The following is a 22,720-nucleotide window of genomic DNA, read 5'->3' on the forward strand; positions in this document are numbered from 1 at the left end:
AACCAGTTGCACACATGTGTGGGTATGCATATCTACACGCCCATGTGATTTGATATATTTTTTTCTTCTTCTTGTATGTACCCATCGCACTTCATTTTGTCCACATTCCAATGTTACATTTGTTCCCATGCGCGTTGGGGGGGGGAGGATCTCTTCCGTGAAGGAGAAAAAAAATAAAATATATAAAAAAAAAAATTAAAAAAATAAACCCCTTTTCGACGTTCCCGAAAAGGTGAAACAAGGAAAACACCGCTGTTAAGTAGCTTTTTGCGAGGAAGCATTTCCCGTTTTGTTTTTCTAAACAGTGTTAACTTCCCCGTAGATTGGTTTACGTATCCTCCGAATTATGTCACACAAGGGAAAACAAAACTATTGCCATTGTGGGATGCCACCCGCCTGCCACTAAAAATTCACCTCTACAAGTGGAGCGACTTGGTTGCACAGACGGTCCCTAAACGTTGGCACAGACAAAGCAGAAATTACGTTTATTACAAAGAAAGTTCATTATATACCACAAGGGGGGGTTCATTTTTTATCATCTACATACGCGTGGAGGATATGTGTATGCATATTTTCACGTTTGTTGTTTTTTTTTTTTATGAACAAAAATGAACAGCAATGTTCTACATTGTTCTTTCCTCTCACTTTTTGTTCCTCACATTTTGTAGCACTTTTTTTTATTTGCAAAGTACAGAATGCACTACTTTTTCAATTTCTTTTTGTTATTTGGGGTATCCACGCATCGTTTATTGCTACCTCACTCTAGCATTTTAACTCGCACATATTTTTTCCCCACCCCTCTGAAGCGAAACATCAACATTGCAATTATTTTTCCCGCATTACGTGTTGCATCTCTCAAGGCGTCCTTTTTTCTAACCAGCACACGTAACTGTACGTGTACAAATCCATACAAGCACATGTGTATGTACATGCAGCTTGTCCTTCCCCCTCTGCATTAATTCCTCAGCCTACATAATGGATGTTTTGAGCAAGGCTCTTCCGGATTATTGCTTAAACAAAACAGACTTTTTAAAAAACGAGAAGAACAAAATTATCGAAGAGGATAACGAGATGACATTGAATAATGAGGAAATTTTGCATCCCACAAATTTCTCTACCAACGGGACAAGCGACGGATGTAGAGAAAACCCCCTCAGCACGAATAGCACCCAAGTGGTAAGCAACAATGGTGACACAAATAGTGCAGACAGCGTCAAGGTAAACCCCGAGCAAACAACTCTGAAGGGAAAGAACAACCTCTACCTGAACGGGGCGAATGCTAACGGAGGGAGCAGCCAAACAAAAGGCGAAGAGGAGGGAGAAGTGCACATCGTGTACGCCTACGTGGTGAGTGACTCCAAAAAAACAATCCTCTCCAACAGTGAACTCATATCCATGCGCATATCCATGCGCATATCCACACACACATCCACACACACATCCACACACACATCCACGCACACATCCACGCACATACCCCCCGATAAGGATAAAAACTATACAGTAAAAATGAAAATAAAAAAATTGCCCTCTCAGCGAAATGGCCATTTTTTATGTTTAACCAAAAATGGGGAAATCCTCTCCATAGGGGGAAGTGATGGCAAAAAAAAATACGGAGTGGTTGAAAAATTCTCTGCAGACAAACAGACATGGAAACAAATAAATCTCATGCATTTTCCAAGATCCAATTTCTGTGGAATATGTACAGAAGATGATGACCTTTTCATTTTAGGAGGGGAAGGCAATCACCATATTTTAAACAGTGTAGAATACTACGACAGCAAAATAAATTCGTGGAGGTCCCTCCCCCCTCTTAACTGTGTCAGACACTCTGCTAGTGCAAGCATCTTTAAAAATGTTATTTTTGTGCTTGGGGGGAAGGACGGAATTGGGGACTATGGCAAGGTGCACAAAAGTATGGAAATGCTAAATTTGAAGGACAAAAATATGAAGTGGATTATGGGTAAGCCTTTAAAGCAGGCGCGTCTCGGCCTTGCCACTGTGGTGTTTCAGGACAAGCTGTATGCCATAGGTATGTGAAGAGGATCGCATTTGTTGTGCATATTCCCCGTGTGTGCCCCATTATAATTTCTTACAGTTTTCCACACTGTAGGTCATGTTAAGGGCCTTTCTTATCAACCCATACTCCGCATTTTCCCCATATGGGTGAATACCCCCTTCCAATAAGTAGATCCCATTTGGGAGGGGCGCAACTTAACATTTTCATTTATGCCTTTTTTTTTTTTTTTTTTTTCTCCCTTCAAGGCGGATCAACCGGCGTGAAGGACCTCAGCTCTGTCGAAATATATGACTTCCAGACAGGCGAATGGACGGGGGGACCTAGCTTAAACTTCTCCCGTTCGAACTTTGTCGTCTTTGTTTGGAACAACCAATTGGTGGCATACGGCGGCGTGAGCAAGCACCGGCGGGTAATCAACTACATGTGCATCTGCGAACCCATGGGAATATATCCACATTTTTCTATTGTGTAAATGGAGTAATGGGGTGGGGAATCCACTCACGTTGAAGAAAAGTTACAAAGCGTTGCTTTAACAGGACCCGTGAAGGAAATGTTCCCCCTGGGAGAACGGATTTCATACCCATAGTTACGCCTATACACACCGCCATTCATTTTCCACCTTCCGTAGGACCTTATAAAGAGGGCCGAAATACTAAACGAAGAAGGGACACGTTGGCTGCTGCTGAATGAAGATGGGTCACAATAAAGTAGGTGCTAAAAATAATTTACAAGGCAGACACAAAGGGAGTAACGTCTTTTTCCCACTATTTCAATTAACGCTGTGTTTGCGCAGATAAGTGTGGACACCCCAACACCGCGTTATAGCAGCGTTGTGTTTTTTTTCGTTACAGGGGAGTTAACAAAATCGCAGTTTTCCTTTTCTTGCTCCGGTACACTTTTTTTTTTTTTTTTTTTTTCGATATTTGATTTTACCATGCCCTTTTTCCAGTTGGCGGATTTTCCCTTTTTAAAATATACTTTGGGTGTGTCGTTGGCGGCCAACTTTTACAACTACGAAAGTGTTCATAGGGTTAGGTGGGCATAACGCGCACAAATGGACGCAGCGTTTGATGGATGTATCTGTTGAAGTGTCCTCTCCTCACAATTGATGCGGTATCTTCTATTACGTCGGGACTGTACATGCAAGGGTTGTCCACTGATATGGGAGTAGAATCATATATATAGGGTCTTTGCGCACATGTTAAAAGGGTTACTCAGCCCAGCGGATTTGTTTTTCTGGGGTAGATATATCGCCATATGGTGTTGCATGTTTGACATGTAGCCCTGATTGGGTCATTGAATACGACTATCAAGTTAAAGAAACAACGGAGCATGATACAAATGCAATTCGACCCCTGTATGTATGAGGAAAAAAAAAAAAAAAAAAATCCCTAAGAGGAAAATTGCCTTTTTCTCTGTAACGCTTCAGCGTCAATCCAACGCACAACATTTTTTTTTCTTTTTTTTTTTTCCCCACTTTTACAATACCCAGGAAGATGGCTTATGTCATCACATTTTGGTGCATTTATTTTAACTAAACAATTTTACTTCTTTCCTCTCGCTAGTAGGGACACTTCTTACAATTTCGAACGAAAAAGGTTGCAAACGGAAAGAGTAGAAGATTTTTTTTTTTTTTTTAGTGTCAACGAGTAGGCGCTTTTTTCATGGCCTGCTTGGAAATCTAACAAATTAACAACTAGACTGAGGGGAAAGGTGCGAAAGGGGCTTTTAGTAAAAGTATCCACCTCCACACAACCCTTCATTCTACACTATCATGTTAGGCGAGTAGAATACGGAAATGCCTAATTCGAAGGGGAGTGTACCATAAGAAGAACGACATAGCTTGCTTTGTTCTACCGCTCGTGAAGGGAAGATGCCCTTCCTCCAAGTTTGACGCGGTGAACAGGGTCGCTTAATGTTTCTCCAAATAAGGGGTGCACATTTATACGTCAGTGTTCTCCCCCAATCGAGCAGACGAAAGAAGCCACACCGCAAACCACAACAGGGGACGACCATCGCCCTCTAAACAGCTTTCATTTTTGCTTTTCCTCGGAGTGGAAGCTAAGAAACGACCAGGGCAGAAGGAAACAGCCATGTGTACATTTACGTGGTCATATCTTCGGACGCATGTGCGCACCTAACCGCCAAGCAACGAACGAACGAACGAACGAATGGACGAACGAATGGACAAAGCAAAAAGAACCATGGACTACTTCTTCGCGCTGAAGAAGCAGGACCTCTCGGTCAACATCGACATGCACAATGAGAGGATCGAAGGAAGCACCACCATGACCCTGGCCCTGTATATGCCCATTTATTACCTCTACGATGAAGAAGATTTTGCTAAGGTGAACGGTGACATTAACAAGGTTCGAATTAGGAGAGGCGCAGACTCCAGTTCCTATGACGATGACACAAGTGACGATGACAATGATGATGATGAGGAGGACGACCAACAGGACAGACACAACAAACATGGAAAACACGCAAAGCACGAAAAAAGCAGAAAGGACAGGAAGCACTCCAAACATGCCACGTTAAACGGAGGAGACCCCCAGGAGGAGGCCCCACGGGATATCCCCCTCTTGGAGGACAAGGCTTACACCAATTTTATGAAGAAAAAAAAAGAAAAAAAAATATTCGTCGTTCTTGAAATGCCGCACAATATAAACTCGAGTTCTTACCAGGATGTAAAAATGAATGGAAGCGAACAGGACAGGTACTACATCATTTATAGCAGCTTGGGGAAGGGGGGTGAGCCCTATGTTGAAGGTGATGCTGCGGGGTGGGCGAATCAGAAGTATGGTCATCAAAACAAGCAATACCATTATAACTTGTACGAACCGATGGGACACACGGAAAATCCAAGTCAAGACGCAGAAGCGAAGAAGGGGAAACCCCCAAACGGCATAGTAACAAATGAAGAAACAGAAAAGAAGGAAAACTTAAAGTTCAAATTGAAGTTGAAGGAAGTCAATTTTGGCCACCCAAATGGACGTAACAATGAAGATGTAGATGTCGCACAGGGGTATGGGTGCCCCCCCGGGGATGACACGGAAGGGGAGGAAGACTACGAGTTTATCGATAATCACAAGAGGGGACGCATCCCAAATGTGGTAGACCTCGTGTCGTTAAACAAATATACAGAGGAAAATCACCTCCAGGGGAACAACTACATGTTCATACCGATAGAAGACGAAATATGGAACAAGGAAAAGGAAAAGAATTACAACAATTGGAAAAAGTTCTGCGAAGAAGAAACAGTTACAGTGAAGAGGAAGGGAGAATATCACGTGAAAATTATAATAGAAATAAGTCTGAGTTTTTCCTTCTTCAATTTATCGTCCTCCCTTAACAATCTATATTTTAACAGAAGGGAAAACTTACTGGTAGGATTACAGAACTATGCTTGTAACTGCACTTGGTTCCCAACTTTGTCAAAAATGAACAGCATTTATGGGAAATGCTCTTGGGAACTCCTCTACAAAATTGAGAAGCCCTACGTGGTTATATCGTCGAACAGTTTAATAAATGTGTACGAGGTTGGGAATACCAACTTCTTCCTTTATAAGTCCAACAACCGGCATGGCAAATTGGCTCCTCATGAGATTTCCCTGTATGCCGGTAGGTTCGACTTCCTTCACTTAAATAATATGAATCTGAAGGACTTCCAAAAAATAAATTACGACTTTTTGTACAAAACGGAGATGGAGTCGAAAGGTAGCAAATTCTATTCGGTTGATCAGTACGGGAAGGCGAAGGGCAAAGGGGGGGGAGGAGGTTCCTCTGGCAGAATGGATAAGCTGCCCGAGGGTACGATGCCGCCCTCCAGGGAGAACCTATCCTCTGGGGGGAAAACCAAACGGAGGTCTTCAACTAAGCGTTACTACGTCGACTCGGACGGAAGCAGTGAGGACGTCATTAATGTGGTCAATCCGGACGGTGTGTTCAATGTGGATCATACTGTTGGCCCCCCCACGAGTGAGTACCGCGAAAAAGGCAACACCAAGAAGAAGGACTGCTGCAGCTACTACGAGCGGGTCAAAGATAAAGTCGTGCCAAACATTTTCATCTTTACCTTAAAAAATTACAAAGACGAAATGGAGTACTCCAGTTACCACGTCGGATACGTACTGCGAACATTTCTCGAAGTCAGTAAAGAAAGCTTCCCCTTCGACAACATCACAGTTCTATTTCTACCACTTGCCTTTTTAAACTTTGAAAATTATCCCTCATCGGAAAGTATCGAATGTTCTGTCAGTGCACATATCTACGATGACATGAAGAATGGGTACAACCTCTTCGCAAACAGTAACCTGCTAAATGCAAAAATATCGGAACCTTATGTTTTTCTCGGAAACAATAAGTATTTTATCTTTGGGAACGTTATCGTCTTTTCTACGCAGATTTTGCACTCCCTGTATGACACCCTTTTTAACATAAGTCTGTATAGTTACAAGATTGTCATGGCGGAAGGGCTACTTTCCCTTTGCTTTGGTCACTACGTCGACGTAGTAACGGATGAAAATGTCCACCTTCTGTTTATGCTGAAGTGTCTAGTCCTGCAAAGGTACTTGGAGCAAATATTTGGGACGATCGAAATGAATGTCATTTTTTACGAGCTGAGGGAGAGGTACTGCTCTTTTGTGGAGCTCTTCGGTGACGTGAATTTGTTTCACCATCGGGGTAGGGACGGGGGGAAGTCCTTCCCGTCGGTACAAGAGCGGAAGATACAGGCCGGCACAGAGTCAGCCCACTCTAACGTTCCACCTATGGGGGATAACGTGCCCACGAATGGCCTATCGTCCTACCTTTTGAACGACTTGTTCTTCCTGAAAGCCTTCCTCTGCGTCCGAATTTTCTTCAACGTATTGAAAAGCTTCTCCTTCTGTGCCACCATTCACCAGTACTGCTTTTCGCTCTTCTTCTCCCACCTGAAGCGCAAAGGACGGGTGATCAGTTCGTCCAAGTTTTGGAAGCAGGTAAAGCGAACAGGTGCACGTCACTGCACAGTATCGATCCGTCCGAGGTGACCACATTGCACATTATACACACACTGATACCTTACCGTTACCCCCACAATTGCAGGTCTTCGCCGAGTGCACACGCAGGTACATCGAAAGCTACAAGCAGCTCCCCAAGAACAAGTTTAAAATGAAGAAGATCGACCTGCATGCCAACTCCAGTGAACTCAAAACAGACGAACATGAGCAGTACCAGCTTTTGGAAAAATATTTTTCGCAATTCCTCGAAACGTATATTAAGGGATATGGGGTCTGTCAGTACATCCTAACGTTTAACGTGCACCTACAGAGAAAGGGGACCTCTATGGATAGCTTCAATTTTTTGGTTAGCCAAAACTCCATTAACCCCTTCAACTTTGTGAATGAGGATTTCCACTCCGCCTATTACCTCTCAGAGATGGCATCCACCAGTGTATACAACCTGCTGGAGCTGAACAAGCACATCGATTCGAAGAGCAATACACATGGGGGGAAGCACAACAATCGAAGGAACAAAATGATCACGCACAATTATCTAGACAGAATCTACTACGATAAGCTCTCCGAAAAGGTCGCCCCAGGTGACTATTTCCACCATGATCTGGAGAAACACTTCCTCTCATTTTTGAAGCAAAAAAAAATCCTCCAGACAGATCACTTTTATGAATATCCTGAGGACCTGCTCAGCCGCAAGGCCAACGAGTTGCTAAACAGATACGTCATGAAGAGGAAGCGTAAAACTTTTTCCTTCCTCCCGAGTGCCACACTTAGGAGGATGTCACTCCCCGGTGAAATGGGCACCACGTGCAGTAGCAAAATTATTAGGAGGAGAAACCCTATCGGGTATGTTCCCAAGAGGGAGGAACGGGCAGCCACATCCCCCCTGCAGAGTGAAAACGAATCTAATTGGTGTAGCGCCAATCGCCACGAGGAAGGCTCCATCGGGGGTGACACCCAGAATGACCAAACGGGACATGCCCTTTACGAACGAACCGCGGATAGTGAAAGGTTTATCGGTGAAGAAGCTCCTTCCCAAAGCGACGTCTTCAAAAGGAGGAAGTCAAAAAAGAGAAAGCATCACGAGAAGGAGAAGAAGAAAAAAAAAAAAAAAAAAAAAAAAAAAAAATTCCAGTACAGAACAAACTACAACTGTGGACAACCTAATCAGGGCAGAAAAAATAAGCAAGCGTTTACAGATATGCAGAAATTATATTTTAAAAAAAAAAAAAGAGTTAATCAATTTGCCCTACTCTAATTATGATAGCTTGGAACTCATCGCAAGGGATGGCAACTTCTACCTGGGCTTTGGATACGTTGGGTCTGATGACCTCGCCTTGACGACAGGGAAAGGAAACCTATACAATAATATCATCGCGTTTCAGAAATTTAAAAATTGTAATGTGAAAAAGCTAAGTGAGTTGTGTGTAGACAAGCATCAGATCCATGAATACAACAGCACAACTCCCTTCCACACCAGTTGCATATACCCCCAGTGGAAAACGACCCTTCGCTTGTTTTACTACCTCCACGTTCTGGGTAAAATTCAAAAAAAAAAAAAACTCCTAAGACGCGTTACTACTCCCGTGCGGAATACCAAGGAGGAAGACGAAATTGACATTTTTGGCCAGCGGGACCACGCAGACAAACAAAGGAAAAAGAAGCAAAAGAAGCAGAAAAAGGAGAGGAAAAAAAAGGAGAAAAAGAAACATAGACATGGGGGGAGCCACCACGATGACGCCCGACATAGGCACAGAAAGAAACGGAAAAAAATGGACACAGTGGAAAGTGTGGATCAAGCGATGGAGGAGGAAGAGCATCAGGATGTATATGCCGATGACGTGAATGCGTTTAACCACCCACCTTACAGTACCCTCGAGAGTACCGCTAGCGTCAATTTAGACTACCCCTACGCAGGGGACGTGATGGAGGGGGGAGAAAACGTCCCACCGTACGACTCCTTCGTGGGTGAGGAAATATCAGTGGGGGAAGCCCAAGGGAATCTCAAAGGGGAGTACATAGATGAGATGAGCGAAATGGAGGGTGGTGTAGCGGTGGACGAAACGGAAGACGCATATGCCATCCCAGTGGGTGAATCAAAAAAGAAGAGGAAAAAAAAAAGGGAAAAGCGAAAAATCAAAAAAAGGAAAGAAAAGGAAAAAGAAAAGATGAAGGAAAAGATAAAAAGCCTGCGGGACCTCCTCCTGAACAACAAACTCTACGCAGAGAACTACCTGAACCCCTATGTGGCGAATAACATACCAAACTCGGTGGACGAAAATAAGTTTTTCCTCTGCCTGTTGAAGATCGAAATAGTAGAGGATGACGGAGTAAGAGTTGTCAAAAAAAATTTGCTCGAAAACGTTACGCCGACCCGATTCAGTGTAAACGCCAGACCAGAAAAGGGAAGGAAAAAGGTGGCCTTCAAACATGAGTCCATATATATGGCCAAGCAGGAAGAATACGTCAGTAGAAACTCCATTGATGCTATAGACAGCTATATGAACGAAACGGTAAAGTTCGTTGGAATTACAAATGACAGTGATAAGCACATAATAGAGTATTGTAAGCAGAAGGTGCTGAAGAAGGACAAGTCACTGATGTGTCTGGACAACAGAAAATTAGTTGCGAAGATATGTAGTAAAGGGAAGATTCCTCTACTTTGGATTCGAATAGACAATGACTTTTCCATTTTAGGCAGAATTAGAAGGACACAAAGTGCCAGTATGTGGATTCAGCAGCTCTTCAATGACAACAATGTTTTCGCGCAACTGGAGTCGTCCTTCGCCTTGGCCTTTATCCCCTTCTTTTTCCTCCAGAGGAATACAGCAGGGGCAGAACCGGTGGGAACAGCAACAGGAGCAACGGCAGGGGGTGGAGTAGGAGAGGAAGTAGTAGCCGCAGCTGGAGTGGGACCCGTGGATTATAAGACCGATCCAGGTACCCACGCAGATAGCACACTCGACATAAATATGCATGCCCTTGCGGGAGGGGACGCCAACTCGGGGACTAACCCACCAAACAACATTGCAACTGGTCGGGAGAACATCGGTGAAGACTCCATGCAGTTCATCCAATCTGTGCTCAGCACAAACAAAAGTGGAAAGCACAAAAAAAATGACTTCCACTTGGGGAATGTCCCATTTAAGGTTGCCCCTGGTGGTACCCTTAATAGTCATCACTTAAATGACGGCTATGACCTTGCACATGGGAAAGAAAAAAATCCTCACAAGAGTAATCGCATGATCAACGGGGAAGTTACTTCCAATGATGTAGTGAATGAGAATAGCATGGGTATCCACCAAAATGCGAAAGGGCTAATGAACAACATCGTGAATGCAAGATATGCAAATTATGCAAATTATGCAAATTACGCGAATTACACGAATTACGCAAATTACGTACCGGAGGAGCAGGAAGAAGGAGTTGACGAAGAGGACGCCACGTCGGACCTACCCAACAGTGGAAACTACGAAAAAAGGAGAAGTACCCATCTTGCGCGGATCGCCAGAAATGAACAAAATCCCATGAAGGACAAAATGAACAGCAATCAGGTGAACCATGCGAAGAGCGATTTACTTAAAATGGATAGGCTGTCAAGTCATAGTAGCAGTTCTGGAAGTGACACAGATCTGTTGGATTGTAACTTTTCCACGTCCACTGTGGACGACTTGAATGAAGATGCGAACGCCTCAGAACGGAACTACTCATCCTCCAGTTATAGGAAACGAAAAAGCTACAAAAACAAATGGACGAGAAAAATATCCGTTGAAAATATCCCCATTAATGTAGAAGTGATTAAGTGTCTCTACAAATCGATCACGGCAACTTACCTCCACTACATGGTAAAGATCAGGTGCATTTTTTCTCTTTGCTTTATTCACAATAGGTATTTATGCACGCAGAAAATTATCCAGAATTTATTTTTGGATTATACGGAAGAGTTTTATGGAAACGATCTGAATCAGAAGAAGTTCATGCATGCCTTCTATGTTGCCATGTCTTTGTTAAGGAACAAGAACAACCGGACGCCAAAAATAATTATTTTTTTTCTCGCGCAGAAGTGCGCCAATTTTGTCTACTCCCTTAGTCTCAGTGATAAGTACCATTTGGTGAATGACGCGAAGGGGGATACTACGGCACCCCCGCAGGATGCTTCTCCAAATGGGGGTAAGACGAATCTCATAGGGAAATGCCCCCCAAAGGAGGAACGCCAGGAGAATGGCAACACGTCCAACATATCCTGCGTGACGTCCTTCCCGCTGATATTCCCACCATCGGTTAATGACGTGTGCAAAAGCTACGACAGTATCAACCTGAATCAAGGAGAATCACACAAGGGATCCTACTCCGCAGTTATCGAAAAAGATGGACCCCCCCAAGGTTCCCATAATGAAGCCGAAATGGACACTGTAGTGGAGAGAATTGCCGCCCTGACGCAGGATCAGCAGGAAATGTTCCAAAAAGACGGAGATCTCCCCCGCCAAGGCACCCCCCATTCGTGTAAAAACGCGCAACAAAAACGAACAAGAAAAGTTACGTACGAAAAGGAGCTCCTCATTCGGAGGGAAGAGGAGGAGGACATCAAGATGGTGCTGGAATGCCTTGGCAACATAAGGTTCAAGGGTGAACATATCCCCCGAAGTGGTCACCCCAGCAGCATGCTCAGCGCAGTATCAAACGGTACAATGAAAGACAATCCGATGAGCAACAAGGAGAGCCTTTTCTCCGAGTACCTCTCCCACGCTACAGGAAGTCACCTCCCAAATGGTGCAAACAACCATAGTAAATTTTTCTGGAAAAAAAAAAAAAAAAAAAACTACCACACGTACGATTTTTGGAACATACACATTTACAATAATGAGGAAAAAAAATTGAAAAATAATTTCTTGAAATTAAAAAAAAGAAAAAAAGAATACGTACAGGAGTTAGTAGACGTGATATTTCTGATATACCAGCTGAAAAAGCTGTCCCCCTTTTTGCCCATTTCCGATTGGGTCATAATTATCCTCATTAGAACTATCGGTAGGAACAGAAGCATCCTGGACGCCTTCAAAAGGAAGATGTATGTGGAGTACAAGGACCAGTTCGATTTCTGCAAATGTCTACCCAATGAATTTCCCGCCAGGGGGAGCGGATCCAACATGAGTAACTTCATTTCAGCGAGGAATGCAAACTGGTTTCGCCTCGAAGTTGTAAGAGCGATTATTCATTTGGTCCTACATGGGAGCATCCGGTTGTTTCAGGTATTTTACCAGCTTACCGGTGAGGGAGACGCTGACCATGAGAAGGGTACCCAGGGGGGTCCTCCCAAATGGAGACACAACTCCTTCGCAAGTACATACAAAAGAGAAAATTACTTCTTCGTGTCAAACTACACAAACTACGTGGAGAGGAAAACCATATGCAGCCATGTGCTTAACATTTACAGCGCCTTCCACTTCTGCCAACAAATCGTACAACTTTATGGTGAGGATGCCCAGTTTGAAATGCTCCTGTGGAGTAGTCTGTACAATATGCTGCTCATATGCCAACAGAAGCACCCCTTCTTCTTTTTACCTTTCTCGAAAATGTTTTCCAAATATTTTAAAGACTACCAGAAGAGAAGCTACTCCCCCTTCGAGTTTTACTTTTTGCTCTACGGGGTGAGCGATGTGAATGCCTTCGAAAAGGAGAATTACGGTGGGGGGGCTAATTATCAGGGCGATTCTACTAACTACAGCGGTCGTGTTGCTAAATGGGGGAACCATTTTAACCCCCCCCCTGAGGGACACTACGCAGTGAATGAACAGATGGGAAACATTCTAAATCAAAAACGCTGCTCCCAGTTAAGCACGTCAAACGGGATAAGGGACCTTCACATTTATAAGTACAATATTGTGGGGTACATACAGCTAATCACCATTCTGAAAAACGTCAAGCACACAAATAAACTGAAGAAGAATTTCATCCAAATGAGTTTTATAAAATATGTGGTCCGATATGTGCACTCCTTTTTGAGGTCATTGATTGTCTCTCTTTCCAGCGCTAATGTGAACTACTATAACAATGCTATCCTTTTCGAGTTAAAAAATATTATGGCGTTTTTCTTTGGCTACGGCATTCCTCCCTGCTGCTCCAGCGGGTGGCCCCGCATCTACCGCCCGCACTATGATCAGTAAGCTTCCCCCACCAGGGGTCGTCACCCTATAGATAACCAACCCATGCGAATGCCCACCAATTTATCTCTCCACACGTACTGCTACACATGTTCCGTTACACACGTACCGTTACTTACCTACCACCCCCCTCCAGGCTTCGAAGTATAGCAAACAAAGGAGTCCAAATAAACGACCTGATCAAGTTCCTGCGGACATATTACGACAACGAGTAAGCACCATGGGGGAAAAAAAAGTACCCCAAAAAGAACCCAAAAAAGCGCACAGTTACGTGCATATTTGCACATGACAACCCTAATGCGGCTTCTTCCACCCCACCTTCTCTTAGCAAACTCCTCGAATGGAAAATCGTCGCGTCGGAATTCATTAACGTTTTAAAAAACATGAAGGAGCTGCATCTCTTTGTGGACAGCCCAACTGTGTCTTTGCAAAATTTTAAGTAAGGCCCCGCCGGTGCAAAAAGGAAGGCTTTTACCAATGTTTGACGTGGCAGAGGCGTCACCTCAAAGGGACCTTTGCACGAGATGTGGTTCAATATATGCATACTTCTCTGTATGCTAATATATACCTACACATTAATGTTTATTTTCACACGCCACTTCCCTCCTGTGCAGTTTCTCCAAAGAGACCATATGGCTCACTCTGATCGACGCCAAGATACGAAACGATATTTACAAATTACCCATGGACCTGAAAAGAGACATACTGCTCCTGCTCAAGAACATCCGCCTTGTCGACATGTCCCTGGGCACCAACCACTACGAGCACATCAACAATATCTTCACCGTCTGCTGGTTCATCATTGTGAAAATATTCCAGAATTATGAAAAGAGCAAGTCATGAGCACGCTGCAAGGATATGCTAGACAGCCACGCAAGTTGCACCAGAACCGTTTTCTTCATGACACACTTGAGTGCATCCCCCCCGCAGTTAGTGCGGCGTATCGACGCCATGCCTTCCGAATCAAGCCCTTTACCTCCGCATTTATTTTTATTTAATTTTTTTTTTTTTTTTTTTTTTGTCCCATATTCATACTGCACGTACCCTCCCCCCTGCAAACAAAAGACTAGTGATTTCTTTTTTTGCCACAAAATGCACCTGCGCGGATGAAGACGGAGCACCGTTTTTATGTGTTGTTCTGCCATTCTGATGAAAGCCCCATCGCAGTTGTGGAAAATTGCAACTAGCGATTTTTTTTTAACGTGGGTACTTCATCAAATGAAGAGCATATGGGGAGAGTCATCCTTTTTTTTTTTTTTTTTTTTTTTTTTTTCTGGCCAGATTTACAAACTTTTAAAGCAAACGCAGCTGTTCACGTGTTGTGCAGAAAAAGGCAGGGGTGTAACCGCTGGCTGTTACTCGTATTTTACTTTTTTTTTTTCCACCTTAGGGGGGACTGCTAAAGTGGGGAAAATTAATCCATGTAGGAGGGAAAAAGTGGGAGAGGGCGGCCAGGCTACGTAGCTAAGGCGCCAAACGAAATGACCGCATAAGATGGATAACCAACTGGAAAATACAGCGTGGTGGGCCACCAAGTCCAAATAGTGATGTTGCTTCCATTTGTTACCTCATGAACTAGCAGGTTAAAATCCCTTATCAGAGTTTGTTTTTCCATCCAAGGGTCGATCGGTAGGCAAGTATTCTCACACAACATTGAGCATTATGGGGGAAAGCAGTCCGTCCCCATGGAAACTACACCCCTACGTCCATTTCTACTTCCTTTTTCGCCCCCCCTTTGCTACACTTAGGTTTATTTTGTTGGCCAATTTATCAGCCCTTTTGTCCTCCATTCGGCATCATTTTCCCCTTCTTGTTCGCTTCGCTTTTTTTTTTTTTTTTTTTTTTAAACACACTGTTGCACACAAAAATGGAAGAAAAAAAAATTCACCGCCTTGGGGAGGGGGAAGCGGAAAATAAGCCGCGGGCATACTTCATGATGTGCCTTTTTGCCTTCCCCTCATTTTGAATACCTTACATGATATTTCCAAATGGAGAAACATTCACGTGAGAGTTTTGAATTATTTGTTTCCATTCTTATGGACTAATTCACACTTTTCGCAGGTTGGTATCTTCCAGTGAGTCGTGCTCATTTCGCGTGTTTGCAAAAAAAAAAAAAAAAAAAAAAAAAAAAGGGGACATTTGTTCCTTCATTGCATTTCTTTTTTTTTTTTGCAAACACGCGAAATGACACACTTTCGTGCGTTATTCGCCTTCAATTTTGCGCGACAAAATATGTTCACTACGTTTCCACCCTCTCCTGGTGAAATAGTTATATGAACATCACCCACGGCGCATACATAATGACTTGCTGGCTTCCAGTTGCTAGCTCTCGCATGTCCCTTTGCCCTGAGTTTGACGCACCCTTTTATTATGCTCCTCCTGACGTGTTTGCGTTTTAATTGTATTTTCCCGTCCACGGCCGTCTTGCCTTTTCGGTGGGCTCCTCTGTCCACCTGCGTACTCGTGGAGGTTCCTGTGTGCCTGCATGTGTAACTGCATAACTGCGCGTTTATATGCACGCTTATTTGCGCCTTTATCTGCGGCATATCTGGAGCATATTCACCCTGCACGCGTCTACCTCCTTCGCACACACACTAGTGCGCAACTGGACAGACAGCACGCAGATTGACCAGGTTTAAATGAGGCAGAATGGAAACCCCATTTTAAATCGTCCCCACCAACGAACTCCTTTTTAACGTGCACATGTGTCCTCCTACCTATTTATTTATACGCACCTTCTTAATGTCACCCCCAATATGAATCCCCTTCTGGCTTTACACACACCCCTATAAACATGTTTGCTCATTTTTGAAAGTTGGCACAACCACCGACATGAAGGAGGGGAACTCACCTTCCTCCGATTGGTAATCGCTGCAAGTGTATTTGTCTCTACTACTCATTTGGGTCATTACCATTTTGCCTGGCGCCGTCTTAAACGGAGGCTTGACCATCGTCCCATTTGCGTCTTTCCACTTCATTATTTTCCTTCCCTTTTTTATGTGTCTTTTTAACCCCCTTCTTGGTAATTAGCCGATGTGCCCACCTGCACATGTTCACCCATTTGCAAAGTAGCCCCCTCCCTATTTTCCATCCCGCACCTTTCGGAAGGATGAAGGGGGGAGAGTGAAAAATAAAAATGTATTTTTGCAGAAGAGGAGATATGCCTCAGCATGTGGAAAACACTTACACTAATCAGTTCAAAGTCGAGCGTCAGGAGGTTAGTGGGGTTAATTGGACTCGTCCCCCCTACTGCGCTGATCGCGTTAGCCAGCGAAACCTGGCAGGACGAAACCCACCCCATTTTAAAAGAACAAACCTTCGTGAAGACAACTCCTACGTAAATGCAAACAACCAACGGGACAACAACTCGCCAAACATGGGGCAAAAGAACGCAAAAGCAAACAACGAAGGAATTTTTCACCTCAGTAACGATGCATATAATAGCAGGTACAGTAGTAACCTCCCCTACAATCATACCGGTGAAATGAACCCAAGAAATTACAACTTTAGCAATATTAAAATCGTGGAGGATGAAGAAAACTACAGTTGCAGCATGAACCCCATGAGCAATGTCGTTGGTGGGAAAATGGGAAACCATCCTAACGGCAGTACCCTAGACCATCGAAAGTTCCAACTCAAAGGTGATGATATGGGTGCAGACCAGATAAGGTCCCACCAGGACTACGCCAGAGTGAATAGGGAAAATTGGGGAATCGGAATGGAGCACCATAAAGGCAACGCCCCCGGGCCCTACCACCACATGTTCAATAACGACCTGAACTTCCTGACCCCAAATAGGGTTAGCAATCCGGAGACGCAAAGTCCAAATGTAAGTAACAACCCGGGCAACCCTCACCAGTACAAACAAGGCAATAAAATGGTAGATGCTAAATATGAGCAGCTCAAGAACAAATGGGAACAACCCTCCAGTTATCTTTACGGGAACCATGCTCCACCAGGAGGGGCCACTCAGAAGAATAAAGCCGACCTGTATGACAACGCAGGGAAGACGAACAATCCACCATATGGAACCCACTTTAACATGAACACTCTCTATAGCAACTTTAACAACAATGCGAATCAGTGGAAGGACATGACGGTGCGTCCCTTCCTCAACAGGGATAGAATGACCTATGAGGAATATGAAGGCGGAGGTAACTACCACGATAATCACTTAGGCGGTCAACACAACGCACCCACCTTTGGGAAGAATAAACCACCAGACATCGACGATATTATTAAAAAGTATACGGCGAAGGAAAAAGAGGAAGAGAATTTTAAATTCAATTGGGGTCACGCAAAAAATGAAGTGACAGGGGGGGAAGTCTTCAAAGGCGGCAACAAGCATATGAACACGAACGATGGCTACGCCAGGAACTACCTCCCTAGTGAGGACAGAACTGGTAACCACGCGGGTTCCAGCCCTAGTTACTCTCCCCAACATAATGTGCTCTATGGCTTCAATCAGAACGGGGGCTACCCTCCCAACAACGCTGGCAACGGTACCAATGTTGCAAATGTGGCCAATGTGGCAAATGTGACAAATGTGACAAATGGCGGGAGTGCCCCCCTACTGTACCCCAACTTCTCCTCCCTACGGAATAAGGAAAAGGACGAGGAAGAAAAAAAAAGAGAAAAAAAAATCAACCTTTTGAAAAACATAATCGTAACGAACCCAAACCCAAAGTACAATTTTAGCTTCAGTGACGACCTGTTCGAAAGTCTTCCAGCACATGAAAATAATTACCTGAATACGAGTTCCCTTGCCGACTTTAACCATGCACCCCAAGGGCAGAACGACATACTCGGGGAAGGCCTGCAAAACAGGCTAAGTGCACACAACAATGCGTATGAAGATTTTTACACACCGGAAAAGCTGAATGAGACGCCCGCCATAACGAACAGACACCACTTCAAGAGCGAAATCGCCCCGGTGGACGAAGATTGTTATGCAGACATGTTTGGACTGGACCGCCGGGGGGGGGATCGCGTCGGAATGGATCGCTTCGGGGGGGACCACCTTGGAGGACATAAATATGGAGTGGATAGCTTCCCACGGGACAACCAACCGCAGGACATGAGGCGCAACGACGAGAACAGCCAGAACGAAATTCCCAAATGGGAATCAAATAGAAATTCCAACTACCCATTAAGGGATAGAGATAAAAACGGTATAAAGTTGTATGAAGAAAACTTCAAGCAAAGAGGAGGCACCCCCCTTGGCGCTTTTACGAATAATACCAGGCTTCACACCATGACGGATTTACACCCCAACCGGGAGAATAAGCCTCCTCCGTTGATAGACATGATGGAAAATAGAGCTTCTAACTACTTGGGTGAGAAAACCTTTGGCAGACAAATCGACCAGTATGGAAAAATGGGCCAAGGTCAGTTGGATTATATCAGGAAGTTTGAAAATAACACTCCCCACGTGAGTGAGAATGTGTTTAGAACGAACGACGGAGGGGGAAGGAACGAGTCGGCAAGACATTACGGTGGTGCTAATCAACATGGGGGCGCTGCCCAACATGGTGACGCTACGCAACATGGTGGTACCCCCCACAGAGGAGACGCCTTCTCCAACATTAACAGTGTGAACATTTTCAAAACGCACGCCAAGAGTGGCAACCACTACGAGGAGGGATCTCTGCTCAGTAAGAACCCAATGAACGAGGCGTCCAAACAAACGAACAGGTACCTCCACGAAGATGCAACAAAACCCAGCAACAACCTTTTCAACATGGAAAATATTTTCCAATCGGAGAAGAGAAATGGCCTGCTTAACGAAGTTGATAAATCCCCCTTTGTGAGAAATGAGGGTTCTTCTCATAGGTACATGTTTGAAAGAGAGAGGAATCCCCAGCTTGATCTGTCCATTCGTGAAAATAAAAACTTCACCTATAGGGACGACAAAGACATGATTCGTCGCCCCTACTTTGATAAAACTGGGAGAACCTTGTTTGAGCCCTACGATGACCCAACGTTGAGGACGCGGCAGTATGATCAGTTTAATTCGCACTTGAATATTCACTTGGGTAACAAATGGGATGCGAAGAAAGGGGGGAATAATCGGGACGCTTTCATAGAGAGAGATAACTTTAGGAATAACGTGGAACACCGCCGGGACGACGATAATGTGGGCGCCATCTGCATGAACAAGAACGATAAGGATAAGAATAACGATAACGATAAGGATGGTTTGTTTCCCAAGTCGAACTTCCACTTCTTGGGTGAGAAGAGGAACTCCACCAACTTTGGTGAAGCCACCACTCCAACGGGGAAAATACCCACCCGTGATGAACCCACGAAGGAACACATAAATCACAATTCCCCTTACAACGCACAAAGCAGGGTAAGCAACCCCCCCAACTCTTTATTTAGCAATTACCATTCGGCTGTTAAAAACAACCCCATGCATGACAACCCCACGGGTGTTACTTCGAATCAACATTGGCTAGGAGGAGCATTGCACAACTTTACTACCAAGCAACAAAACGACAGTGCCATCGCAACAGGGCACAAGCACCTTAGAAGGACAAAGTCTTACCTGGACAATGAGCAGGACGAAAACAAAACGGCTTCGAATATGCTCAAGCAGATTAATCCCCCGTCGTGGAAGTATGAAGCTAGCCAACATGTAGTCATGCCAAATTCGAACCTAAATTTTCAAACAAACTTCAACCAGATAGACAACGATGCGAAGAAAAACATCATCGGTGGGAACAGAGATTGTGAGAGTGGTGTGCTGAATGGAGGTGCCAACTGGGGGGGAAACCACAATAACTTCGGAACTACCGACGCGAAGGCTTTTCTGGGAATACTGAACGAGGAACAGAGCAGGTACTCCAATTTGTTGAACACCGTGGGGAGGTACACCCCGAGGGATGGCACGGCACATGGTGGCACGATACATGATGGCATGATACGTGATGCACACAACCCCCTATCCAACTACACAAACAAAAAGCCCTTCAATCCAAGCGGCACGCACAACTTCAGCTTCGCCAAGCAGCCCCTGCAGAAGCAACTTCCCCCGCTGCCTTTTAAACACTTGGGGAAGCAGGCCAACCCGGAGGGGGCGGGCCAGACAAAGTTGAAGGCGCTCGAAGGTATTGGTAGGTTGAAGCTGGGCGAGGCGGGGAGCAGCAACAACCAACTGGCAAGCAACAATCATTTGGCAAGCAACAATCATTTGGCAAGCAACCACAATTTGGGCAGATTCAACCGCGGCCATCTGGCTAACGAGCCGCACGCCCCCCACAGTGGTAATGGCAACCTCCTGAAGAACAGTCTAGCCCCGTTCAGGGAGAAGAACAACCCATATCTGGGCAGCCTCGCCGAACTAACTCCCTTCGATAGATACGGTGACGGCAAGGATGGGCTACACAGGAGGGGTGAGCTCTTCCACCATAAAAATGATGCGAAAGATTGTGCGCTGAAAAATGGGAACGTCAAATTTAGTGGCTACCTTAGTGGCTACCCCGAGCAGTCCCTCTTCCATAATGAGAAAAATGCACCGATCAGTATGGTCAATAGAAATGGAAGGAGCAAGTACATCCACGGGGAGGATTTAGACAATCATTTAGGGGGAGAACCACTTAGTGGAAAACTGCTTGGTGGAAACCCCTTCCTGAACAAGGAGAAGGAAGACGCCCCGAAGGGTAAATGGCTGAGCCAAGAAAATTTGAACCTTAGCTTGCTCCCAGATAAGGGCGACAGGGGAATTAGGAACTTCAATTACGATAGGGACAGACGCATATCTCTGAGCAATAACATTTCGATGCTGTTAGAAAGGATAAGTAACAACTCGGATAGGAAGACTGGCATGAATGACTTCCCTACGAAGCACAGAAGTAGCGAAAGCTCCAACCTCTGCGTCAACATGGTCAACACGATCAACACGGTTAACACAGTAAACACAGTAAACTACAACGACAATCTAAACATAGACACACAGCAGTTTGTAATTTCCGACCACCATGTGTGCAACTTTGGCCTGTGGACATTATACAGATGCAAGTTAAGACACGATAAGGGCTCCTTCCTTGTGAGCATCGTAGACTCGTTTTACCTGAACAGGGGGGATAGCAATGACACGGTAGCCAACAATATTCTGTTCCACAAAAGGCTTAGACATATAAACATTTTATCCTATGAAGGGAAGACAGCTGATAAGAACAAACTGTATTTACTGTTTGAGCACGTTCATGGGAATGTCTTAAAATCTCAAAGCGCGCCCCTTGAGGAAAATATCATCGCTTCATACGCGTACCAAATTGTGGACCTTCTTGAATACATGCACGCCAACTTTATCTTCTTCCACGGTAAGTATGTATATGTGTATGTGTCTGTCGAAGCGGCTACTTCGTCGCACCAATAACATGGTTTCACCTACATTGTGCTACACCGTTACAATGCTATTTCATTATGCCCTTACATCGCAGGCCTGCTGTCCAACATAATCATCCTGCAGAAGAACACCCGGGAGGAGCTGCTGCAAATTCTGCACGAGCGGAACAAAAACGTGAACAAGTGCTTCGACATCTACAAGCACGGCATCGTCAAGGTTTTCAACTTTGACTTCGCGAACATGGACGCAAGTAAGGAGCACTACCATGCGCTGCCACCGGAAGCAACGCCATAGTAACAATAGCCATACACTTGCTTCGCAATAATTCCACCCCTGCACCACCGCAGCCGAGAAGGACTACCAGTTTGACTTCCTCTGTCTAGCTGTGCTCATATATGAGATGTGCACCAAATACAACACCTACTATTCGAGCAAATTTGTAAGCGGAAAAATTTCATCCTGGTGTTCATCTGATCTGTTCATTTGTAGCGTCCATCTACCTATGCCAGTGTAACATAAGAACACCCCCAACGGGTGATCAAGCCTCTTCTACTTCCACATCGCTCGAACAGTTACACGCTAACCCCTTTTTTTACCGTCGATTCCTCCCCACAGGAAGACATAACCGAACGGATATACAACACCGACTTTTTTTTCCCGCACTTTGTCTCCTTCGAGTTGAAGAACTTTTGTTACGAAGTAGGGCTTCCGCAGGAGCGATCCCATTGGGGGGGTCACCAGAAGCCCACCCGGGCGTACATTTTTGTCTACACCTGAAAAACGTCACTATGCCGTTCCACCGCCGATAATTTATTCCTCCCCCCCTTCTCAGCTGTGCTCGAAAAGAAGACACTGCTTTAGTGACCTCAAGAATCACGCGTGGTTTCAAAAAAATTTGAATTTTTAAATGAAGCAAAAAAAAAAAAAAAAAAAAAAAAAAACCTGGAACACCACGACTTTGTTTGCTCCAATGAGAGCGACCACGTGTGTGTCCCTGCGCGACGTTGTGCATACCTACGCACACTATTTGTTTGGCCTTATTTATTTATTTATTTTTTTTTTTTTTTCGTTTGAAAAGAACTTTGTTTTAAAGCGTAACTTTCTGAATCGCCCTTAAAATGGGAATAGAGAATTGACACAATAAATAGGACGGGTGTCCAACAGGATGGGATACTCCCGAAAAAGGTGGAAC

At 44.6% G+C, this 22,720-nt stretch overlaps 3 protein-coding genes across 3 annotated transcripts; all 3 read left to right on the forward strand.

Moving 5' to 3' along the window:
• Positions 1–975: 975 nt before the first annotated feature.
• Positions 976–2,726, forward strand: PCOAH_00004160 (Uncharacterized protein; the record flags this gene model as incomplete). The annotated part of the gene is made up of 3 exons (XM_020057231.1): positions 976–2,032; positions 2,266–2,429; positions 2,649–2,726. 3 exons carry the CDS (start codon positions 976–978, stop codon positions 2,724–2,726), a joined length of 1,299 nt encoding a protein of 432 aa, XP_019912855.1.
• A 1,465-nt stretch (positions 2,727–4,191) lies between these two features.
• On the forward strand, positions 4,192–14,021 carry PCOAH_00004170 (Uncharacterized protein; the record flags this gene model as incomplete). Its single annotated transcript, XM_020057232.1, has 6 exons — positions 4,192–7,002; positions 7,109–7,866; positions 7,913–13,177; positions 13,315–13,389; positions 13,507–13,617; positions 13,793–14,021. The coding sequence occupies 6 exons, from the start codon at positions 4,192–4,194 to the stop codon at positions 14,019–14,021; spliced, it is 9,249 nt and encodes a 3,082-aa protein (XP_019912830.1).
• Positions 14,022–16,314: 2,293 nt separating this feature from the next.
• PCOAH_00004180 (Protein kinase) lies at positions 16,315–22,435 on the forward strand (the record flags this gene model as incomplete). The annotated part of the gene is made up of 5 exons (XM_020057233.1): positions 16,315–21,502; positions 21,623–21,778; positions 21,876–21,967; positions 22,144–22,227; positions 22,361–22,435. 5 exons carry the CDS (start codon positions 16,315–16,317, stop codon positions 22,433–22,435), a joined length of 5,595 nt encoding a protein of 1,864 aa, XP_019912789.1.
• Positions 22,436–22,720: the final 285 nt, after the last annotated feature.

Source organism: Plasmodium coatneyi, chromosome 3 (genome assembly GCF_001680005.1).
Source record: "Plasmodium coatneyi strain Hackeri chromosome 3, complete sequence".
In the NCBI taxonomy this organism is placed as follows: Eukaryota; Apicomplexa; class Aconoidasida; order Haemosporida; family Plasmodiidae; genus Plasmodium; species Plasmodium coatneyi.